The 23,337-nt window shown below is 41.1% G+C and overlaps 1 protein-coding gene across 3 annotated transcripts in view; it reads right to left on the bottom strand.

Annotated features, from left to right (window-relative positions):
* The window catches only part of luzp2 (leucine zipper protein 2), a 91,297-nt gene that overhangs the window by 34,980 nt on the left and 32,980 nt on the right, over window positions 1-23,337 (bottom strand). For all 3 annotated transcript variants that reach the window (XM_060878519.1, XM_060878520.1, XM_060878521.1), the window contains exons 2-3: window positions 3,312-3,423; window positions 869-939 (exon numbers count right to left, since the gene is read on the bottom strand). In XM_060878519.1, coding sequence (XP_060734502.1) covers window positions 869-939; window positions 3,312-3,423 — 183 coding nt within the window. The remainder of the gene's footprint in view (window positions 1-868; window positions 940-3,311; window positions 3,424-23,337) is intronic.

Below are 23,337 nucleotides of genomic sequence, written 5' to 3'. Positions count from 1 at the left end.
GGGCTCTCAGAGGGTTCGGGGCTCTCAGAGGGTTCGGGGCTCACACAGGGTTCGGGGCTCTCAGAGGGTTCGGGGCTCTCACAGGTTTCGGGGGTCTCAGAGGGTTCGGGGCTCTCAGAGGGTTCGGGGCTCACACAGGGTTCGGGGCTCTCAGAGGGTTCGGGGCTCACACAGGGTTCGGGGCTCTCAGAGGGTTCGGGGCTCTCAGAGGGTTCGGGGCTCACACAGGGTTCGGGGGTCTCAGAGGGTTCGGGGCTCTCACAGGGTTTGGGGCTCACACAGGGTTCGGGGCTCTCACAGGGTTCGGGGCTCACACAGGGTTCGGGGCTCTCAGAGGGTTCGGGGCTCACACAGGGTTCGGGGCTCTCAGAGGGTTCGGGGCTCACACAGGGTTCGGGGCTCTCAGAGGGTTCGGGGCTCACACAGGGTTCGGGGCTCACACAGGGTTCGGGGCTCTCAGAGGGTTCGGGGCTCACACAGGGTTCGGGGCTCTCAGAGGGTTCGGGGCTCACACAGGGTTCAGGGCTCTCTGTACAGTCAGGAGCGTCATACGAACAGCAGCTCACTCATTTTTATTAGACAGTTCGAGTGCTGTTGTGTTTTTATAATAAACTTATTATGGTGTCATAGTGTGATAGCAAAGTTACTGTCAGCTTATTATTTTCCTGTAACAGCATGTTGTGAGGTATTTTATTCCTCTGACACTGCAGAAAATAATAACGACTCCTATAAACCTGTGATGTAGTAAAGCTAAGATACTGTTTAATCTGAATCAACAGTTTCTCTTCTGCCCAATCAGGATCCAGCGCTTCTCAGCACTCGTGATCTTCTACACAGTGCTTATAAACTCAGTAAATCATCTCCGTACCTTTGTTTGTGACTCAGATCCAGAATCCTCTGAACATCCTTTTTGGGCAGTGAGTCATCATTCTTCATCGACTGAAATCAGAAGAAAAGAATGGAGTGAGAGATGTTTGTCTTGATGATTGTCTGATGTTCAGTTGAAGCTTTATAAACTGAATGGAATGATAGTGTATTAGAACGAGTGTGTTGATTAGAAATAAACCTGCACAATTCAACACCTGACCACCAATCAGAGCCCAGTATTCTGCAGAAGAGGATGTGGACAATATCATTTAAACATCTCCAACACGAGTGATGTAACATCCATGATGGAAAGAAACGAATCAGGTAAAGATTAATGAAGATAAACTTTCTCTCGTTATGAAACATTAACAGCACGGACGCCGTCGCGACTACAGAAAGGTCAGGTGTGGATCATTTATCTGAATTAAAAGGTTACTGCTGATCATCTGCGATGTTTTCTCAACAGATCCAGCAGGACACAGATCAGCGTCTCACACCATCTCAGAACTCAACAGAGCTTTGGATGAAGTCCCAGAAAAATCCCACACTAAACACACAGAGGCTTCTGAAACCCGAAGAAGCTTCCTGAGAGATTCAGAGACTCAGGAGGACGAGCTAAAGCTGAAGGTTCGTGTTGTCACACAAACAGGAGCTGTGATGAGACGTTCAACATCAAAACCACAGCGGCAAGAAATGTTTCACCACCAACAACATGAATGTTTCACAGAGGAGCCACAAGGTCATGTGATCAAACCAGCAGCATCTGAGAGAACTTAAAGAAAATTCTAATTCACTTTATTATAAAAATTCATTTAAATTGCGTCATTTAATTTTACAACTTCTTATTCTGAAGTTAAAAAGTTAAAAAACACATTTTATGTTATACATTTGTAAAGAAATGTTTTCTATTTAATAATCTGATGTTTTCAACTGAAACATTATACTGTACAATGCAAAACATTAACATTTGTATAGATTTTATTACAAATATAACATTACAATCAATCTAACAAACAAACAAATAAATAACATTTAATAAATAAATATATAACGCATACTACATAGTAATCTTAACATTTTCATAATAATCATAGATTAAAAACACATTTATTATTAGAAATGTTCTATTTCTGTGTAAAAGTTATAATAAATTAATAAGTGTTTAAAATTATTTGATTTCTTTTATTAAAATTTTGATTTTCAATATTTTAATATTACTTTTACTTTTTGAACATTATTTAGTTTTATTTAAGGTGATCTTTTAGTTGTGATTTATATTCTGAGTGACTTTCAGTTCCGGATCAGTAAAAGGTCACTGACTGAGTACTGAGCGAGTGAACGAGTGAAACGAACGAACGAACGAATGAACGAACGAACGAACGAACGAACGAACGAACTGGTAGCTCACACTTTACACCCCTGCTGAATGTTTGGGGGGGCAAGTCAACACATCATCACATGTCAAAAAGTCCTCACGACTCAACATATCTTAATGAGTCAACACGTCATCAGGAGTCAAAACATCATCACGAGTCAGCACTAGTCAACTTCATCACGAGTCAACATCATCACGAGTCAACACATCATCACAAGTCAACACATCATCATGAGTCAACATCATCATGAGTCAACATCATCACAAGTCAACATCATCACGCGTCAAAACATTACTGGTCAAAACGTTATCACGAGTCATCACAAGTCAACGTCGTCACGAGTCAACACGTCTTCATGAGTCAACAGGTCAACAGGAGTCAAAACATCATCACAAGTCATCACTAGTCAACATCATCACGAGTCAACATCATCACGAGTCAACACATCATCACAAGTCAACACATCATCATGAGTCAACATCATCATGAGTCAACATCATCACGCGTCAAAACATTACTGGTCAAAACGTTATCACGAGTCATCACAAGTCAACGTCGTCACGAGTCAACACGTCTTCATGAGTCAACAGGTCAACAGGAGTCAAAACATCATTGCCTTTCCAAAAACAAGAATTCAGATGGACCTGTGATGTAGGTGACGTGTAAAAACAAGCAAAACAAACAAACAAACAAACATTTAAAAAAATAAATAAATAAAAGTACTTTATTTACAATTTATCTTATTTTAAACATTTAAACACATAAACAGTTTAAACATGTAATCCCCAAGCCCCACCCCCTTTTGCAGTTGGAGTTCAAGGTCATTTTTTGGAATATTAAAGCCACTATTAAGAGAGAGAATGAAAAAACATGGGAAGAAAAGAAAAGAAAAGTCTCACTGCTGCATACATTATAACACCTGCATAAATCAGGGCGTGTTTTTTAGGGTGAATTGGGGCGTGTCTTATGCGCATGAGGTGTACCTCTGAGGTGAGTGGGCGGGGCTTGTGTCCACACAGCTAAAGCTAATTTGTGACTTGGGTTGTGATGGTAAACATTTGTTCTCACCTGCAGGTTGCCCTTTATACTGTCCAGCTCCTTGGATGTTTTGGAGAGTTGGCGTAAAATCCCTGTTCGTTCTGTGAACGCCTCTTTCAGCTTCTTCTCCAGCACTTCATAGCTACAGAGAGAAAGAAAAGAGGAAACGTTTTTACTCTTTCATGAGATCGTGGCTTCAGAGACGCTGCAGAGATGATCATGTGAAGAGAAGAGAAGAGAAAGAGAAGAGGAGAGGAGAGAAGAGAAGAGAAGAGAAGAGAAGAGAAGAGAAGAGAAGAGAAGAGAGGAGAAAGGAAGAGAAGAGAAGAGGAGAGGAGAGAAGAGAAGAGAAGAGAAGAGAAGAGAAGAGAAGAGAAGAGAAGAGAAGAGAAGAGAAAGGAAGAGCAGAGAAGAGGAGAGGAGAGAAGAGAAGAGAAGAGAAGAGAAGAGAAGAGAAGAGAAGAGAAGAGAAGAGAAGAGAAGAGAAGAGAAGAGAAGAGAAGAGGAGAGAAGAGGAGAGAAGAGAAGAGAAGAAAAGAGTAGAGAAGAGAAGAGAAGAGAAGAGAAGAGAAGAGAAGAGAAGAGAAGAGAAGAGGAGAGAAGAGAAGAGAAGAGAAGAGAAGAGCTCACCACACACAAATAGGTTGGAATTAACCACAGAAAGTCTGGAACTTTCCATTCCTTTATTTATTTATTTGTTTGTTTGTTTGTTTGTTTGTTTGTTTGTTTGTTTGTTTGTATTTCAGACTGCATGAGCTACATGGAATGTCATCATCTCACAAAAAACCATATACAAGAGGAAAAGTTTATTTTAATGTCTAATTTAATTATGAAACGACAAAAAATCAAAAACAAATTCTATAAATTTTACGTATGTAAAAATGTTAATTGTGTACACACAATAAAAAAAATATGTAAACAGATTTGAATATATTGTAAATGATAACAAACAACATAATTAATATATAATACAATGATTATATAATTTATAAAATAAATAAGATGATCTGTCTGCATGAATATTATTGAATAATATAAATATTATTAAAACCTTTAAATCAATTTATTTGTTATTGTAGAAAATATCATTTTTTGATGCCAGAAAATACATCAGTGATGAAAGTGTTGCACGATGCATCTGACACTGGAGACTCATTACATAAATAATACATAATTATTATCAATAACACCGAGGAACTGAGAAGGAGCGGTTGCTATAGAAACGGTAAGGTGTCAGAGTGAGTAACTGCTCTACTGTCAAAAAAAAAAGCAAAAACAAACAGAAAAAGCAGAATCCTGAGAGATGACATGAAAGTTTTTGTTTAAAAAAATATATAACAGGGTTTTAATTCCTGCAAAGACAAACATCAAGGTCAAAAAGAAAGAAAGAAAGAAAGACAGACAGACAGACAGACGGAGAGACAGGCAGGCAGACAGACAGACAGACAGACAAACAGATAGGAGGCAGGAAGGCAGACAGACTGTCACAACCGGGATGGAAGGAGACAGACCCGTACGCAGGATAGCTTCAAATGAAGGGGGTTTAATAAATAAAGAAGACATAGACAAAAATGACGATAAATGAAACAATACAACTGACGACATTTAACAGAGACTAGACATGACAAGGGCTACACGCAACTAATGATCCGCCCTGCATTCAGCAACGCGGCTAACTTAAATACAATTAAGACAATGACAACATTAGGAACAGGTGAAGAAACAGGGAGGAGCAGACGAAGACGGGGCAGACACGTGACAACAACAACAGCACATGGCCAAAAGTCCGGGCTGAATCATGACACAGACGGACAGACAGACTGACAAACAGACAGAGAGAGAGGCAGGCAGACAGACAGATAGACAGACACAAACAGACAGACAGACAGCGAGACAGGCAGAAAGACAGACAGACAGGCAAGCAGACAGACAGACAGGAGGCAGGAAGGCAGACAGACAGAAAAACACGCAGGCAGACAGACAAAAAAACAGAAAGAAAGAGAGACAGACAGATAGACAGACAGGCAGAAAGACAGACAAACAGAGAGACAGGCAGAATGACAGACAGACAGACAGACAGACAGACAGACAGTCAGAAAGACAGACAGACAGACAGACAGTCAGATAGACAGAAAGGCAGAATGACAGACAGACAGACAGACAGACAGACAGACAGACAGACAGTCAGAAAGACAGACAGACAGACAGACAGTCAGATAGACAGAAAGGCAGAATGACAGACAGACAGACAGACAGACAGACAGACAGACAGTCAGAAAGACAGACAGACAGACAGTCAGATAGACAGAAAGGCAGAATGACAGACAGACAGACGGAGAGACAGGCAGGCAGACAGACAGACAGACAGACAAACAGATAGGAGGCAGGAAGGCAGACAGACTGTCACAACCGGGATGGAAGGAGACAGACCCGTACGCAGGATAGCTTCAAGTGAAGGGGGTTTAATAAATAAAGAAGACATAGACAAAAATGACGATAAATGAAACAATACAACTGACGACATTTAACAGAGATTAGACATGACAAGGGCTACACGCAACTAATGATCCGCGCTGCATTCAGCAACGCGGCTAACTTAAATACAATTAAGACAATGACAACATTAGGAACAGGTGAAGAAACAGGGAGGAGCAGACGAAGACGGGGCAGACACGTGACAACAACAACAGCACATGGCCAAAAGTCCGGGCTGAATCATGACACAGACAGACAGACAGACTGACAAACAGACAGAGAGAGAGGCAGGCAGACAGACAGATAGACAGACACAAACAGACAGACAGACAGCGAGACAGGCAGAAAGACAGACAGACAGGCAAGCAGACAGACAGACAGGAGGCAGGAAGGCAGACAGACAGAAAAACACGCAGGCAGACAGACAAAAAAACAGAAAGAAAGAGAGACAGACAGATAGACAGACAGGCAGAAAGACAGACAAACAGAGAGACAGGCAGAATGACAGACAGACAGACAGACAGACAGACAGACAGTCAGAAAGACAGACAGACAGACAGACAGTCAGATAGACAGAAAGGCAGAATGACAGACAGACAGACAGTCAGAAAGACAGACAAACAGAGAGACAGGCAGAATGACAGACCGACAGACAGACAGACAGTCAGAAAGACAGACAGACAGACAGTCAGATAGACAGAAAGGCAGAATGACAGACAGACAGACAGACAGACAGACAGACAGACAGACAGTCAGAAAGACAGACAAACAGAGAGACAGGCAGAATGACAGACAGACAGACAGACAGACAGACAGACAGACAGACAGACAGACAGACAGAGCTCCACAGAGTGCAGTCCATCACACCGAGCTTTTCTCTCGTCTCACCGCTGAATACAAATCACAAACACATGGAGTCAGACGAACGCTCCGCTCTGCTCCACTGGGCTCGAGCTCGGCTTTGTCCTCTGTTTTTATTTTTTTGTCCTTTATTTTTTCATATTTATTTTTTCTCTTATCGCACTTTATTCTTTGTGCTCCTTCTTCATCACTTCAGCATTTCTATTCTTGGGAATTTGAATATAAATTGAAAAAAAAAAAACCTCAGGATTTTATTCTTTTATAGATTTTATTTTATTTGTAAAGAACTTTGCATTGTCTTGCGTATGAAATGTGATAAATAAATAAATAAATAAATAAATAAATAAATAAATAAATAAACAACAAACTTCATTAGCCCCGCCCATATGCACCTACAGGTCTGCTGTATAAAAGGAATAAAATATACACAAATAAGAAAAAAAAAAAAAAAAAAAACTAAACAATTTGATTTAATAAACTATCCATTAAAAAAGCATTTCACACACAGACACACACACACAACCAGATAAAAACTAATATTACACATCTTAGAAATAAATAAAAATAAATAAAGGAATGAATGAATGAATAAACAAAGAAAGAAAAAACAAAGAGAAAGAAAGAAAGAAAGAAAGAAAGAAAGAAAGAAAGAAAGAAAGAAAGAAAGAAAGAAAGAAAAGAACATTTTGTAATAATAAATTTGTGTCCAGCCAAAAAAACAACAATATCTGGATACTGTATTAAAATAGCAGGTTCGCTAATGAACATAAATCTGTTTAGTTATAAATTTGGTAAATAATTAGCTTCAGATAAATAATTTACCTTCACAGTTTTATTGTTTAAGTGATGATTTCTGTATATTAATGTTTTATTACAATGTTATTACAGTAATAATGTCCTTTACCACAGTACAGTCTGAGATACGGACGTGTAACACACAGTTATATCGTCTTCCTGCATTAAATAAAGTATTTTATCCTTGTTATCATTTAAAAAGTGGGGGGGACGAAATGTGTAGTGTTATCTGTTTTTTTTTAGTTAACCCTTGTGTAAATGACAGGTTTTATTTTTAATCATGATTTTTTTAATCATGCTTTATATGCGTTATGATTATATGTGATTATAAAACAGAAAGAAAGAAATAGAACAGCTTCGTCGTCCTCGTCTCTGTCGTGTACATACAGTGACACATACTTGATATTATGTAGAATTGGCAGAGTTAAACATGCTGTAAAATCTCAGTTCAACATTATCTTTATTCTTATTTGAAGGGTTTTGATAACGCACTTGTTAAAACAAAAGACGTTATAAAAGAGTATATATATAAATATATATATAATATTATATATAACGTTTGTCAAAGCAGCTATTTTTCCTTATAATCCTTTAAATTAAAACTTGCTAATTATTCAACAAGACCAACAGACAGAGTTACTAAACATTGTGCAACACAATTCTGATACCATGTGCCAACTTACACTACATGACATTTTTATAAAAAAGGAGTGAAGCGTTTTTTGCCGCTTTGAGCTCATCGTAACCGAACGCCGGACCGCGGGTGAGACTCGAGCTACAGTACTGGGGGCGCGTGATGATGACGTGACAAGTGAGTGACTGATTGCCGTGAACGTCATGTATAGACGATCTTAAACTTTCTTGTCTCTTTGAATTTTAAATCACTCTGCATTTATATACATTGCTCCATTAAAACCTCAACATGTGGTGAACACAACTCTCCACTAAAAAAGTGAGGGGGACGAATTTACTTTTTATAAAAACGTCCCCTGTGTAATCTACGCCCCTGATTGTTGTTATATAACGTGTAGTGAAGAACATGTTTATGTCTAAGATGGAAGACTGAGAGACAGAAAACGATTAAAATGCTAAAATATTCTCTCTTTGTAGTCTCAAAGTCTCAAATTATATACAGAACATCAAAGACACACAAAAGGTCGCTAATTAACGAGGCATATTTAAAGAATATTACTTAATTAACATGAAGGTTTAATTCAAAGTTGAATTCAAACTTCCTGCCAATAAACAGCAGAAAATCTTTCATCAACATTACGATCGTTATCCGAACAAGACGGCGATCTGACCACGAGTCAACAGACGCTAGAGGTTAGAGGTGACGTCATGTGTATGAGGTATGAGGTCTCACGTCACGTCAGGAAATAAGGTTAAATAAGAGCTCTTCTGTGTCAGAAGGTCACGCTCGTTATTATTTCCTGTCAGGAGCTGATTATAACATCGTTCTGTGACGTAAACGCATCATATCTGATTGTTCAGCACTTCCTTTAATACCTTATTGTTTCTATGGTAACAGCTTGTTTGTGTGAAGAAAAGGAAACGTGTTTGTTGACACGGTGAAATTTTTTTCTTTCTTTCTTTTTTTTTACATGTAAGGAGTCTCCAGTGTCAGAGCTTTATAACAATCAGAGATAAAAGCTCCTCACATGGTCAGCAGGACAGAGGAACATGTGCTTCTTAGCGGTTTCCTGCTAACATGACAAGCCACGATGGGTTTTATTTCAAGGCCAAACTTTAAAACTCTGACAGCTGATTGGTTGCTGTATGTCATGCAGGAAATGATTAAAAACACATCATTTTTTGTGTGTATTTATCAGGTTGTTGAATGGGATGTTTGGTCACATGATTTACACCCCCCCCCCACCCATACACACACACACACACACACACAAACACACCATACATACAGCCACATTATAAAGCTTTAAACCTGTTTATTAAGTTACTGACCATGTTATTAAATTTACGAGACATTAACGTCATCTCATCTTCATCTACATGGATGAAGAACTAAAGCACCAAAGGCAAAAAAAAGGAAGAGAAAACAGCGTAATGCATTTGATGTAAATTGCGACATGTCTGAACGTTCTCCAGATGTGAGGTGTGTAGCTTCAGCTCCTGTCTCCACAGCTGTGCGATACGAGCAGAGCAGCGTGTGGTCCTGTTTATATCGAGCTCATGGTCCTCAGGACTGATGGGATTTCCAGCAGAGAATCGGCAGCTCGCTTACACTCAGTCGCGGCTCATCAGACGTAAACAAAATGTCTCACAGCTTACACTCAGGACTGGATTATATAATAACACACAGGCTGGAGGTGTGGGGTTTATTGGGAAAGAATTAAAAATGTGTGATAAAATCACAAACGTCACTCCACCAGGCTGTGTGTCACATAAAAGAAATAAATCTACTCACATTAATTTGTGCTAATGTGCTTCATAAATATCATCACTGGGGTTTTGTGGGGTTTTTATTGAGACTATACACCATTATACAGTGTGTAATAGATCAAAAAATCAGACATAAATTATTTTAAACAGCACAAATTAGGTTGAATTTTCGATCTCTGGTTAAAGACATAAGCTGTTTTAAACCTCTGTGTTATTTAAAGGTGGGGTCTCCGATGTTTGAGAAATGCTTCAGAAAACCGAGTCGGGACGAAAAACTAAACAAAAATCAAAACAAACGTGTAGCCAATGAGCAGAAAGGGGCGTGTCTTGTCAATATGGGCGGAGAGAGTGTTCAGTGCGCATGTGTGACATTAGCAGAAAGCAGTTTTAACATTGACATGGAGGATAAAAACAAAGAAAGAAAGAGAAGAAAGACTTACGATAAGGTAAGAAGTAGGACGTGTTAATATAGGATCAGCTTTCCAGCGCTGGAGAGAACTGAAGGAGCAGGAAGTTGGTCACATATTCACAGATTGGAGTTTCCTGAGTCAATAACTCCTGAGCTAAACACTGTTACTACACAAATAACACCTCTTTTCTATCGTAGTAATGTAGAGACGTAGCTACAACCGTGTTTTGTGTAGTAACAGTGTTTAGCTCAGGAGTTATTGACTCGGGAAACTCCAATCTGTGAATATGTGACCAACTTTACTTAAGACGCCGAGGCGCTTTTTTCCTTCTCGATAGGTGAGTAACGTTGGTTTTGTTTTGTTACACAGAACTAATATATGTCTTTGTCCTTTACATGATTATGCTTGTGTGTCATTTTTGCTTGTTTGTTTATCTACAATCGTATTGTTCTTCCCTTCAGCTATGATAAAGACACGTTTCTTTCCGTTAGTTGCCTGGGTTACGTATGTATGTGTGGGCGGAGCTATCGATACAGGGGTGGGACCCATTTGGGTTAGGGGCGTGTTTGTTTTGGTGATTTCAAATGTCAACATTGGCTTTCAAACAATGGAGACCTCACCTTTAAGAATAAAACCCATGTATAAATAAAATCTCACTATTACAGTTACACTGTCACTATGGTGTACTAATAATGCCTTTCTTATAGGAAGAAAATAATTTACAAAATCCCTCAAAATCTGAGCCCAGTGTGAAAATTCCACTTGTTAAGAGCAAGAAAAGACCTTTATAAATAAAGATGCATATAATATCATCTGTTATAAAGTAAGCATTTACGCTGATGGGGAGGGGGGGGGGGTCTGGGAGTATCACCATCGCAGGCAGTTTGAGCCAATGTTCTGTTCTTCTCAATGCTTAATTATCTACTATTTTCCAGACCCTGACTTCCCTGTAATTATGTGCTGGAGAAATTTCAGGTTACTGCTGTTCAGTGCACAGTATTTTGTTTATCTTTCCTTTCCTTGTCCACAGCTAGGCAGCTAGTCTGTCAGAAACGGACCCATAAATTGTTTGCTTGCTTTTTACCCACCGAGGAGGAGGATGTGTTTTGTCACCAGAGGAGTGGAGAAAAAATCCAATATGGATAGCTGTATTGGCCGGTTGGAGAAAGGTCACAAAACATACATTTGGAGTATGAGCTACAGCCTGAAGCCCGGTGTGCATCGGATAAACTATAGCAGGCGAAGTAAACAATGATCACCTTTGGGAAAGGGGAGGAACACTATAGATATGAGAGTAATAAATATCTCCTCCTCTCTTTTCACTGAAGTGTTGGGATCTGCTAGAAAAGATTGGAAAAGATATTTCCCAATGGTTGAAAAGATATTTTATATATAGTCGAACAGTAACAGATGCACAGCTCTTTGTTTGTGTAATTATCTAATCAGGAGCACATTCATAAAGCAGATACAGATCATAAGCTCCGCTTTAAACGAGCATCCAAACGTTGGATAAAACGAGATCTGGCAACCTGGATCGTCTGAAACCAAATTCCCGCTGGCCAGGAAGAACAAGTCTGGAAGAATATTTTATTAGTGTAGGTCAGCACACTGTGGAGAGAAGCCTGCGAGATGTGTGAGCGAGTTTGGAGGTCTGAGTCGCTCGACTCTACTCGTGTTACAGTGTGAAAGAAAGTCAGCATTAGTGCACAGTCAAGCATACGGACAGCACATCGATGTTCTCTTGCTATCAAGCATGCAGCTCTCTTATGTTTCTCTGCTAGCCATGGTTGCACAATGTAATTATCACCCTGCGGCCGCGGGGGATTGGATTTTCCCTACCTCAAAGGCACATGCATTTTTTATTGTTATAGAAACTAGTCACGATGCTCCTGGAGTCACAGGACAGAGACACTGGGATGCCATTTATCTTCCACTGATATTATATTTATAAATATTCACGTAAGGTAATATTATGTTAAAGATATTTTAAAGTGGCTCAGAGCAACTGTTTCTACCAGAAGATGACACACACACACACACACACAATAATATTAATAATGTGTCAGAGATATTCTCGTTATAAGTGGCTTAGTGGTTAGCACGTTCGCCTCACACCTCCAGGGTTGGGGGTTCGATTCCCACCTCTGCCTTGTGTGTGTGGAGTTTGCATGTTCTCCCCGTGCCTCGGGGGTTTCCTCTGGGTACTCTGGTTTCCTCCCCCGGTCCAAAGACATGCATGGTAGGTTGATTGGCATCTCTGGAAAATTGTCCGTAGTGTGTGATTGTGTGAGTGAATGAGAGTGTGTGTGTGTGCCCTGTGATAGGTTGGCACTCCGTCCAGGGTGTATCCTGCCTTGATGCCCGATGACGCCTGAGATAGGCACAGGCTCCCCGTGACCCGAGGTAGTTCGGATAAGCGGTAGAAGATGAATGAATGAATGAATATTTAAAAAATTGCTGATTGCTGTCTTAGAAGGTTACACGTTTTTTTGGAATGACTGTATTGAATGTTAGCTGTTTAAATAAATAAATAAATACAACCAGGAAAACCTACAATATCTGGAATGTTTGTTGTTTAAAATATCAGAACAGCTAATGGACGTAAGTAAGTAAGTAAATAAATAAATAAATAATAAGGCTTCTAGCAGCTAAATCTCACCGCAGTCATAGAATTACCCAAATGTACACAAACCTCTTTGCCGTGCAGGAGAAAAAGAAGTAAACACAGGCTTCTGAAACACAAATCCATTTCCCAGGCAGCAGTGAGATCACAAACGGCGGCTTAAAAGCTTCACAAATCACGCGGGTTTGTTGCGATGTCATCAATCAGAGGAAAAATGATGTTGATATAGATTTAAAAATTACACCGGCCTGTCCAAATGCAGTAGAGCGTGCCATGTTCTCTACACCAGCTAATAGCTTCAAACCCAGAGTGCACATTTTAAAAGGCACTTTTTGATTTACTGTGTTATAAATAATATATTATTTGCCTGGAAAAAAAAAGCTTGCAATGCAATTCTGTGATCAATCCAATATCCTCGATATTGCTGAGTAACTAGGTTTAAAAAGAAAAGCAAAAAAAAAAAAACGTAATTAATGAGAAGAGAGAAAAGCTGTTATTTGTTCTGTTTTACAAGTAAGAATCGGTCATATCGTCTGTCCTGAAAGAGACCTCGACAGTATAACTGCTCCATTTCTACACGACTCAGTGAGTCGGATTCTCGTGGCGCTGATGGATTCGTTCGCAGACTCGACATTGTAATTGTGTCACATGGATTCCCAGCATGAGGAGACAGGAGGGAACATTAAAAATCAATTCCTTTCCATTAGCCACAGATACCTGTATTGACTGGTGCAGGCCAGATAAAACATGAGAACGGACAGATCGAGCCGAGCGAAAGAATGACCTTTCACGGCTCAAAAAGAAAATAAAAAAAATCCCTGAGGACTATTTTTACGACGCCTGACGTCGGACCGGGTCGCGTGAGTATGAGTCTGTTGACGTGTTCCATCAGATGAATCTCGTTCGAATCGGTTCAGCTAAAACAGGTATAGACACAGAAGCCACAGACCCACAAGACACACATTCAATTATTAGCTTTATTGCTTTTTAATCCAAACTGATAACGAGAAAATGAAAATCACTGATTATTGTGAGAAACAGTGTATTTCACACACTCCTGTGGACAACGTGGAGACTCTGAGACGATGAAACTGAGAGTGAGCAGCAGGGAAGCTGGTGTCCTCCAACAGAGCTGCTGAACACAATCCACTTCACACTCGCTCAGTGGTCTGACTGGGATTAGACATAACGATAGACTGGGATTAGACAGTGACATGTGATGCTCTTTCATACACCACACACCACACATTAGTCGTAGCCTAATGGTTAGAGAGTTTGTCTCCTAACCCTAAGGTTGTGGGTTTGAGTCTCAGGCCGGAAATACCACGACTGAGGTGAGCTAGAGCAAGGCACCGAACCCCGCCAACAACCGTATGTCACGTCACGTCACGACAGAATACATACTGCAACAGGACAAGGGTTCGAATTTACTTTAATTTAGCTTCTTTTCTCTCATCATCATCATCATCATCATCATCATCATCATCATCATCACGTTCCGTAATCTGTAATTGTCATCCAGTCTGTTTTATAATTAAGTAAAGATTTTATTGGGATCTTATAATCTTATTAGACGGTTGAAATGAAAAGAGTCTTAAAGTGGTCAAAATCTTCTCCGAGTCAAACTGAAGCCACTTGATGATGACTTAACTAAGGAACTGTGATTCAAATCACGCACACTAACCTCTCTAGTTCCTCTCTAGTTCCTCTCTAGTTCCTCTCTCGTTCCTCTGTAGTTCCTCAAGCAAGGTGCACACGTTATCTCTCATGCCTGTGTGTCTGTCTGTGTTTCATCATCTGCTACTTTACTCAAAGCCACTTATAATCCACAGAGGGCTCCGTAGTGGCACGGTTATGAATATATTTGTTTACACGTGTATCTGGACCATCTGGGACCGTTTTACACGGCCACTGAGAATTAGAACAAAAGCTGAATAACAATTAGATCCATTTAAAACAACAACAACAACAAACGAGCAGCTGGTCTCTGTACAACTGTCACTGCAGAACCCCACGATGTCAAGCAAATTAGGAGCATGTAAAAACTTAGCCTGGTGTCCCACAGAGTCTCCGTCGTTGTGCCACTAACCTCTACAGACACCTGAGAGGATGCAGGACCGAGTGAATCTAGTGGAGTTTGTGTCTTTCTGAAGACATCAGTTCTGTGATACTTTCCGTTGCTAACTTTACCAAAGTGCTGCTCAAGAAAATGGTCCACTTTTGTCAGATGCTTCAAAATCAAATAATCACCACAATGAGAGCTTGGGTCACTATCTGCCTTTGCCTCGGTCTCTGCCGTTATTACACAACCAGTGTTACACAAAAAGTATTCTTTCAATCATATTTAGAAAAGTGTAGCGTCGTCTTTGTGAGCGTGGTGATAGATCCATAAGGCAGGAAAACTCCCTGGATATCATCAGACCATCACAGAGAACCAGACAAACACTCACATTCACGTATCTGTAGACAACATGCCCCTAGAGATGACACCAGACGAGTTATATGTTACTGTGGGCTGCTCAGTGACTGTTAAAAAAAAGGTTCTACAAGTAGAACAGAAGATGTTCTTCATCCAACATTGAGATGAGCTTTGTACAAGAAGCTACTTATGTCTGATCAAAGCAAATTCATGGCTTCATTCTGAGCTTCATTAGGATCAGACCTGGAATTGGAGAAACCTGCTTTTGCTCTTGTATTGTCTCATATTTCTGTTCTCTCAGGGAGGTCAAATAGTCCGGTTTTTCTTCTGCTGTATCGATCTTATCTGTCCTCAGGTTTCCTCAAGGTTTTTACACTGGACCTCAACACTGTATATTCATTCATTCATTCATTCATTCATCTTCTACCGCTTATCTGAACTACCTCGGGTCACGGGGAGCCTGTGCCTATCTCAGCCGTCATCGGGCATCAAGGCAGGATACACCCTGGACGGAGTGCCAACCCATCACAGGGCACACACACACACACTCTCATTCACTCACACAATCACACACTACGGACAATTTCCCAGAGATGCCAATCAACCTACCATGCATGTCTTTGGACCGGGGGAGGAAACCGGAGTACCCGGAGGAAACCCCCGAGGCACGGGGAGAACATGCAAACTCCACACACACAAGGAGGAGGCGGGAATCGAACCCCCAACCCTGGAGGTGTGAGGCGAACGTGCTAACCACTAAGCCACCGTGCCCCCCTGCACTGTATATTATATATTATAACTGTAGCTGTCTCTCCATGTGAAGATTTCCTAAGCTTCACGTTCATTAACATCGCACAAGCTTGGGCTAGTTAACCAGCTCCAGTTCTCTGATCTGACTCGGCCATGCAGGTTCCTGTATATTAAGGAGATCTGGTCCGTTCTCTGCACAGACGACGTGACTGGTTTGTAGGATGATGCGGATAAAAGAGAACTACATCATTTAGCAGAAATATTCTCAAATAAGCACAAGACAAAAGATCATTACAATCCCAAGATTTCCACTCGGTTCTCACAACCCGCAGACTTCGCTGCTTCCGAGCTCGCTTAATAAACCAAAGTGTTCTGATAATCAGAAGTAAGTGCCGTTGGAGACGATGAATGAATCACATGAACAATTGGCTTCGGAATCACACAAACAAACAGAGTTATAAAATAAATTCATTTTCAAAGAAATATTACACATGAAGACTGAAACGTCTTCCACGTCCTCGTCTCGTCTCCTTTTTTCTCTATTCATTGCAATATTTTTCTTCTGACGACGTCAAAGCTATAAATTCTCCTCTCATTGACTCCAACATCCATCACAGTGTTAAATTAGGAAGAAACTTTATATCACTGCAAAGACGAGACAAAGACGAGAAAAAAAACCTCTCGTTATTCTTCTCTCTCTTCTCTCATCGCATCTTTTCGTTTTACTGCACAACAAAAATACATTAAAGATTAAATATCTGTATGTTAGATCATTATAAAATAGATATAATGCAAATAATTAGCAACGATTACCAACTGAACCCGGTCTACAGAACACGCTGTCTTAGGAAGGCATTATAATACGTTATAAGCTTCTCAGTCACTTATACAAAGTGTTGCTCGGGTGTGTGAACCCGAACCATGACCCGAACGCAGTATTGACATCAATATGGACTCTATACAGTGTTATAACATCTGGACCAAACATTTTTACTGAAGGTCTTCCAGCTGCAGAAACAAGAAACAATCAGCGTCCGTTTACAGCCTCACGAAGCAGACGTCAGAGTTCACGTGTCAAAAGAATAAGATCTCCCCAGATAATCCTGAGGCGTCTCGGCGTGGAGACTCTTCTGTCAAATTGGACATCGAGCGAAGGTAATGTTAGAACCTCGGCAGCTGGTGAGGCGCCGCTGGATGTTCGCGTCCCCACGCTGGGGAATTACTTCTGTCACTTTATGTATGATTGGGTTGGCCTTTTAAAAGATGGGGTGATTCCTATCAAGTTGCCATTTGGGGAAAGTAATTTAAAAGGACCCAGGTGAGAACCTCACTGCCTTCAACATCACCGTTTCTCCAGGAGTTTTTTTCCAGCTCCAAAGTAATTACTGAGACGTCGTTCCTGCAGGTCCTGAAGCCGACGGGTCAGCGTATGGCGTCCGGCTGCTGCAGGATTCGTTCAAGGCTGTTTTTTTTTTTCCAGAAATGATTTTAAGATACTGATTGTAGAAGATTTAATTATTTTATTGTACGTTAAGGTGCCGATTCGAACTCTCCTGATCCAACATGGCCGACAGACACAGCAGGAGTTTACTAATCACATTATATTGTAAATATCACACTAAAAATTAAACAATATATTTTACATCACTTTTATAATTACTGGATTTGTTCAAAGTATAGAAATATAGAGTGAGTTTATTTTACATTCTTGGACATTTCACTCAGAACTCATTCTAATTTGCATTAAACTTTTCACTCTCATTCATCTTCTACAGCTTATCTGAACTACCTCGGGTCACGGGGAGCCTGTGCCTATCTCAGGCGTCATCGGGCATCAAGGCAGGATACACCCTGGACGGAGTGCCAACCCATCACAGGGCACACACACACACACACACTCATTCACTCACACACTCACACACTACGGACAATTTTCCAGAGATGCCAATCAACCTACCATGCATGTCTTTGGACCGGGGGAGGAAACCGGAGTACCCGGAGGAAACCCCCGAGGCACGGGGAGAACATGCAAACTCCACACACACAAGGTGGAGGTGGGAATTCGAACCCCCAACCCTGGAGGTGTGAGGAGAATGTGATAACCACTAAGCCACCGTGACCCCTTAAATCTTTTCAATAATAATGAAATAAAAATAATAAGTTGCTTAAGGAAATTAGAGTGTTTTACTGCATGGAATCAAACACGCCCTACAGACACGGTCACCACCGACTACATCTCCCAACACACACACACACACACACACACACACACACACACACACTATAAAACCCAGTAATAAACAGCCTCATGATATGTGAAATATCTTCTCATGTTTGTCTGCTGATGGTCCAGGTCTTGGCTCCATGCTGTGGTGTTTGATAGTGTTTTATCTTCCAGTCTTTTCTTCATCTCCAGACTTTGTCTCTTTTTGTCACCAAGCTCCTCTGAAGATTTTTTTAACCTGCCTATTTTTAAAAAAAAAAAGCATTTACGAGCGTCTGCAGCCGTGTCTGCCTCCTGACTATGGTTTGTCTTTTCTTTTCTTTTTAATACTAATCTTTAAAAGGTTGCTGTTACTTCTGGAGTTGTCATTACATTTAGGCGTTTATCTCTGAAAATAAGAAAACAGATCATCCAGATAAGATTAGATTTTTTATACAGTTTAACCATCTGATCTCATGTAAAATTCATAGGCAGGGTGGAGAGGCGGCGCTCGGCTCCACTGAACCGTAGAAGAAACCTGCTGTTCGCTTCAGAACCTGAAAGCAGGAACATTCGCAACTGCCCAGCTTCAGTTCCAATAAAAGTGCTGTGAGCTACCCCGAGTCCTGGCGGTACTCTTCACCTCGACGACGCTAATCGTCGCTCCGTTAGCAGTCTGGGTTTCGTCCTTCAATTATTTTCTCATGTTAAAAGAGGAAATGTTGAGATTGATTCAGTCTGAACTGATTGATTTTGTTTCATCTTTTGACTGCAAGCAAAAAAAAATTTATCAGCAACAGACTGAATGTCTTTGTCTTCTAATAGAGAAAATAGTGACGAAATAAACAACATTCACACATTTAAACAGAAAAATGATCACAAAAGCAATTCACACTCATTCATTCATTCATCTTCTACCGCTTATCCGAACTACCTCGGGTCACGGGGAGCCTGTGCCTATCTCAGGCGTCATCGGGCATCGAGGCAGGATACACCCTGGACGGAGTGCCAACCCATCACAGGGCACACACACACACACACACACACTCTCATTCACTCACACAATCACACACTACAGACAATTTTCCAGAAATGCCAATCAACCTACCATGCGTGTCTTTGGACCGGGGGAGGAAACCGGAGTACCCGGAGGAAACCCCCGAGGCACGGGGAGAACATGCAAACTCCACACACACAAGGTGGAGGCGGGAATCGAACCCCGACCCTGGAGGTGTGAGGCGAACGTGCTAACCACTAAGGACCGTGCCCCCCCACAAAAGCAATTCCTGGTAAAAAATAATTACTCACTCTTCACACTCGATATCCAGAAATTAGAGCTGTTTATTCTCCGGTCTGTATTTTCTATCCCTCAGTTTTCTGCATTAGTTTGTTCTTAAAGCCAGGAGTCCAAACGATATTGGGAAAAAAAAAACTTTCTCTGATGATTCTACTCAAGAAATCTCATCCGTGACCCTTAAAACAAGCACGAGACGTGATTTATTACGATGATCCACTGCAATTGTGTAGCCGTGCCTTTATGCTCGTCACAGCCACACTGAATTCCAACAATGTTTTGGTCCTACAGACGTTCATCATCCAGATGATCTGAGGTGAAATAATGTCTGCGTAGCTCTTTTATAGCGGTCAATCCTGTCAAGCAGTTTAAGTGCACTGTTTCCTGTGGATTGATCCTCAGTTAAAGATTAGTCATTATTTTTCTCTCAAGCTGAGCAGAGAAAAAGGAAACACTGGGATAAATCCGATGGCCGAATAAGTCCATAACAGCAAATTTAATAACAAATCACTTTGAGAGATCGATCTTTACAGACGTCAGGTGGATCTTTACAGACGGAGGAGAAACGGATGGAACCGAAGCAGATCTTCTGCAAGCACACAATGAAATGTGGAGGAGAGAAAATCGGGATTGTACCGTGGATATATTACACCTGCTGGATCCTGATTGGTCAGGAGGCGCTGATCGATCCTCTGTAGCAGCTCTGAGAACTAATGCGCTCGTTCTAACGCCTTATCGTTTCTATAGAAGCAGCTCTTTCCGTAGGGACGTCCGCAGCGACGGATTAAATTAAACATTTATTTATTTAACGCTGATGGAAGGAGACTCCGGTATCAGAGCTCCGTCACTGTAGCTGTAAGATGTTCAGTATCTTCAGGACAGAGGAGATTGAGTTATACCATAAAAATGAGGAACTGTTAGGAACTCGAACATGTTTAAAATAAAATGTCACCGCAAATGTTTAATGATCTATACTGTCCATGGCAGAGTGTAACAGAGGCAGCCAGGTTTTACTCCAACATCACTGGGTTTATATATTATTTTATTTCCTGACAGGTGCCAATAATTCCGCAGCATGTTAGGAGAAGCTCTCACTCAATCATCTTTCATCATTCATTCATTCATCTTCTACCGCTTATCCGAACTACCTCGGGTCACGGGGAGCCTGTGCCTATCTCAGGCGTCATCGGGCATCGAGGCAGGATACACCCTGGATGGAGTTTACAGAGATGCCAATCAACCTACCATGCATGTCTTTGGACCGGGGGAGGAAACCGGAGTACCCGGAGGAAACCCCCGAGGCACGGGGAGAACATGCAAACTCCACACACACAAGGAGGAGGCGGGAATCGAACCCCCAACCCTGGAGGTGTGAGGCCAACGTGCTAACCACTAAGCCACCGTGACCCCCAAAGCTGTGTGTGAAATATAGCATGATATAAATATAATCTATATTACAAAAAAAAACACTCAATCAGGAATAGAATCTTGTCCTTGTCTTGTTTTCTCTCACACCTCCTCGGGGACCAGCATAAACAGGCGTGTGATAAAATCGGTGTGTGTGTGTGTGTGTGTGTGTTGTAATCATGTGTGCACGGATCCTGTAGTTGAAAACATAATCACGGCTTGGCGTATTTGGAAAAGCTCCAGAGAGTCGTAACTGAAAGCACCAGAGTGAAACAATAAGGAATCAGATGTAAAATAAACAGCTGAGTATCAGTTTGTCTTTGTTGTAGTTCAGCGGTTAGAACCTGAGCGATGGTCTAATTATACTGAAGTATTAAAGAGACGCGACGGCGTTCGAGTGTTTGTTATACACACGTCTTCATTCACCTCGCAGCTCCACTGAAATACAGTCAAATAGCCCCGGTCATTTAAAGGGGAAGTCTGGTTACCAATAGCAACCAGGGCTGATACCAGTGATGCTAGCGGTCAGGATTAGCAGTATTAGGCTAATAGGAATCCAAGATGGCCGACAACATTCTTTAAAATGAAGATTGTTTTTCAACTTTTTAGAAATTCCCCGCATATTAAACGTTTAAATCTCCTGTCACCATGTCACGTTACGTGAGTTAGACGTCACTCGCCGTCGACTGGATAACAGCTTCTACTTCCTGTTATTCAAAACACAGAAGTTAGTGTTCCGTTTGAGACGATACGATATTTCTAACATTTCTGTCTTAGACGCTAGAGTACACACTGTGTGTGTGTGTGTGTGTGTGTGTGTGTGTGTGTGTGTACGATTGCTTCTCATGGTGTAGCAGCGGCGTGTTTGAGAACATTGAATTCAGTGATGCAGCTGAAGTGTCATTGATGATAACGTTTGACCTGAAGCACTTTCATCTTCTCTCTGGAAATAAGTGCTTCACATCCAGTTTATTCTGCGTGCTGCTGAACCTCGGCAACGTTTTCCTCACAGAACTAATATTAACACTGATGTGGTAATGATCATAATAATAAGGATGAATGGACGGACGGACGGACGGACGGATAAAGTTGTTTTGTTTTGCTCCTGCAGGACGATGCTGTTGCTGATGTTGTTCTCTCGGTCTTCACACGGATCACTTCGTCTTTACTTTGTTCGTTAAGTCTGAATAGTGTTCAGATGGAAGCTGTTCTGTGTCGTGTGTCGTGTAGTTTATGTCACGTAAAGGATCCACATGCTACCTTTAGGTTCTTGTAGGTCATTTTAAAGGGTTTTGGAGTTGTGTGTTTCTGTGAGACTTTAATAACTTGTATGTCGTGTGTGTTCGTGATGTTGCTTGAACGCTGCTGGAGCCGAAGTTCACGTCAAATCCATCAATAAACGCTTAGCAGGTCACACACGAGCCGTTTATCTTCCCCATCGCTCGGCAGGAAAATTAGACAGAGCCAAACGTTTTAATAAAATATTCATGCTTTCTGTTCAGTCTGAAATGATGAAGGTTTTCTGGCCTCCTGCACACGTGGATCTGAATCTGTGCTGAAACAAACGGCGCCGTCACAACAGGTCGAGTTCTCTGTTGGCTCGTGTTCGAACACCTCCGGTCCCCTGGATACTGTTCCTTTTTTGTCAGAGGTTCTGGTGGAAATGTCACACTCACCAGGAGAATGTTCCTCCTTTCTCAGAAGACCTGTCACTATCGATCGAGCCATCGTTTCCTCACGCTGATTTTCCCTGAAAGACTGTTTCAGTTCTGTTTTATCAGCTGTGACCCTGTGGGAAAACTTCAGACAAAAACTCCCCAGGCAACAGGTCTGAAAAAACTCTCCCAAAAACATCAAAGTCTCTTTTTTCAGCTGAAAATTAAAATCAAACTTAAACTGAAATGAAGTCCGGTGAAAAAAAAAATTAGTGTGGATGAAGATTTAATAATCGTTCCACTTTTTTTCCACAAAAAAAAAAAATGTGATAAGCTAGTAGCTGTTTTTTTTTTTTTAACTTTAATTAAAGTAACCAACAGGCAGTAAATCAGTGTGTGAATGTGTGTGTATGAGCGTGTGAATGTGTGTAAATGTGTGTGTGTATGAGCATGTTTTAGTGTGTGTGAATGTGTGTGTGTGTGTATGAGCATGTGAGAGTGTGTTTTAGTGTGTGTTCTAGTGTGTGTGTGTGTGTGTGTGTATGAGAGTGTGTGTGTATGAGCATGTTTTAGTGTGTGTTTTAGTGTGTGTGGGTGTGTGTGTATGAACGTGTGAGAGTGTGTTTTAGTGTGTGTGAATGTGTGTGTGTGTATGAGCGTGTGAGAGTGTGTTTTAGTGTGTGTTCTAGTGTGTGTGTGTGTGTGTGTGTATGAGAGTGTGTGTGTATGAGCATGTTTTAGTGTGTGTTTTAGTGTGTGTG

The sequence above is a fragment of the Tachysurus vachellii genome, chromosome 9, assembly GCF_030014155.1.
Source record: "Tachysurus vachellii isolate PV-2020 chromosome 9, HZAU_Pvac_v1, whole genome shotgun sequence".
In the NCBI taxonomy this organism is placed as follows: domain Eukaryota; kingdom Metazoa; phylum Chordata; class Actinopteri; order Siluriformes; family Bagridae; genus Tachysurus; species Tachysurus vachellii.
Note: the sequence above shows the minus strand (reverse complement) of the source record. Positions and strands in the feature narration are given on the sequence as shown.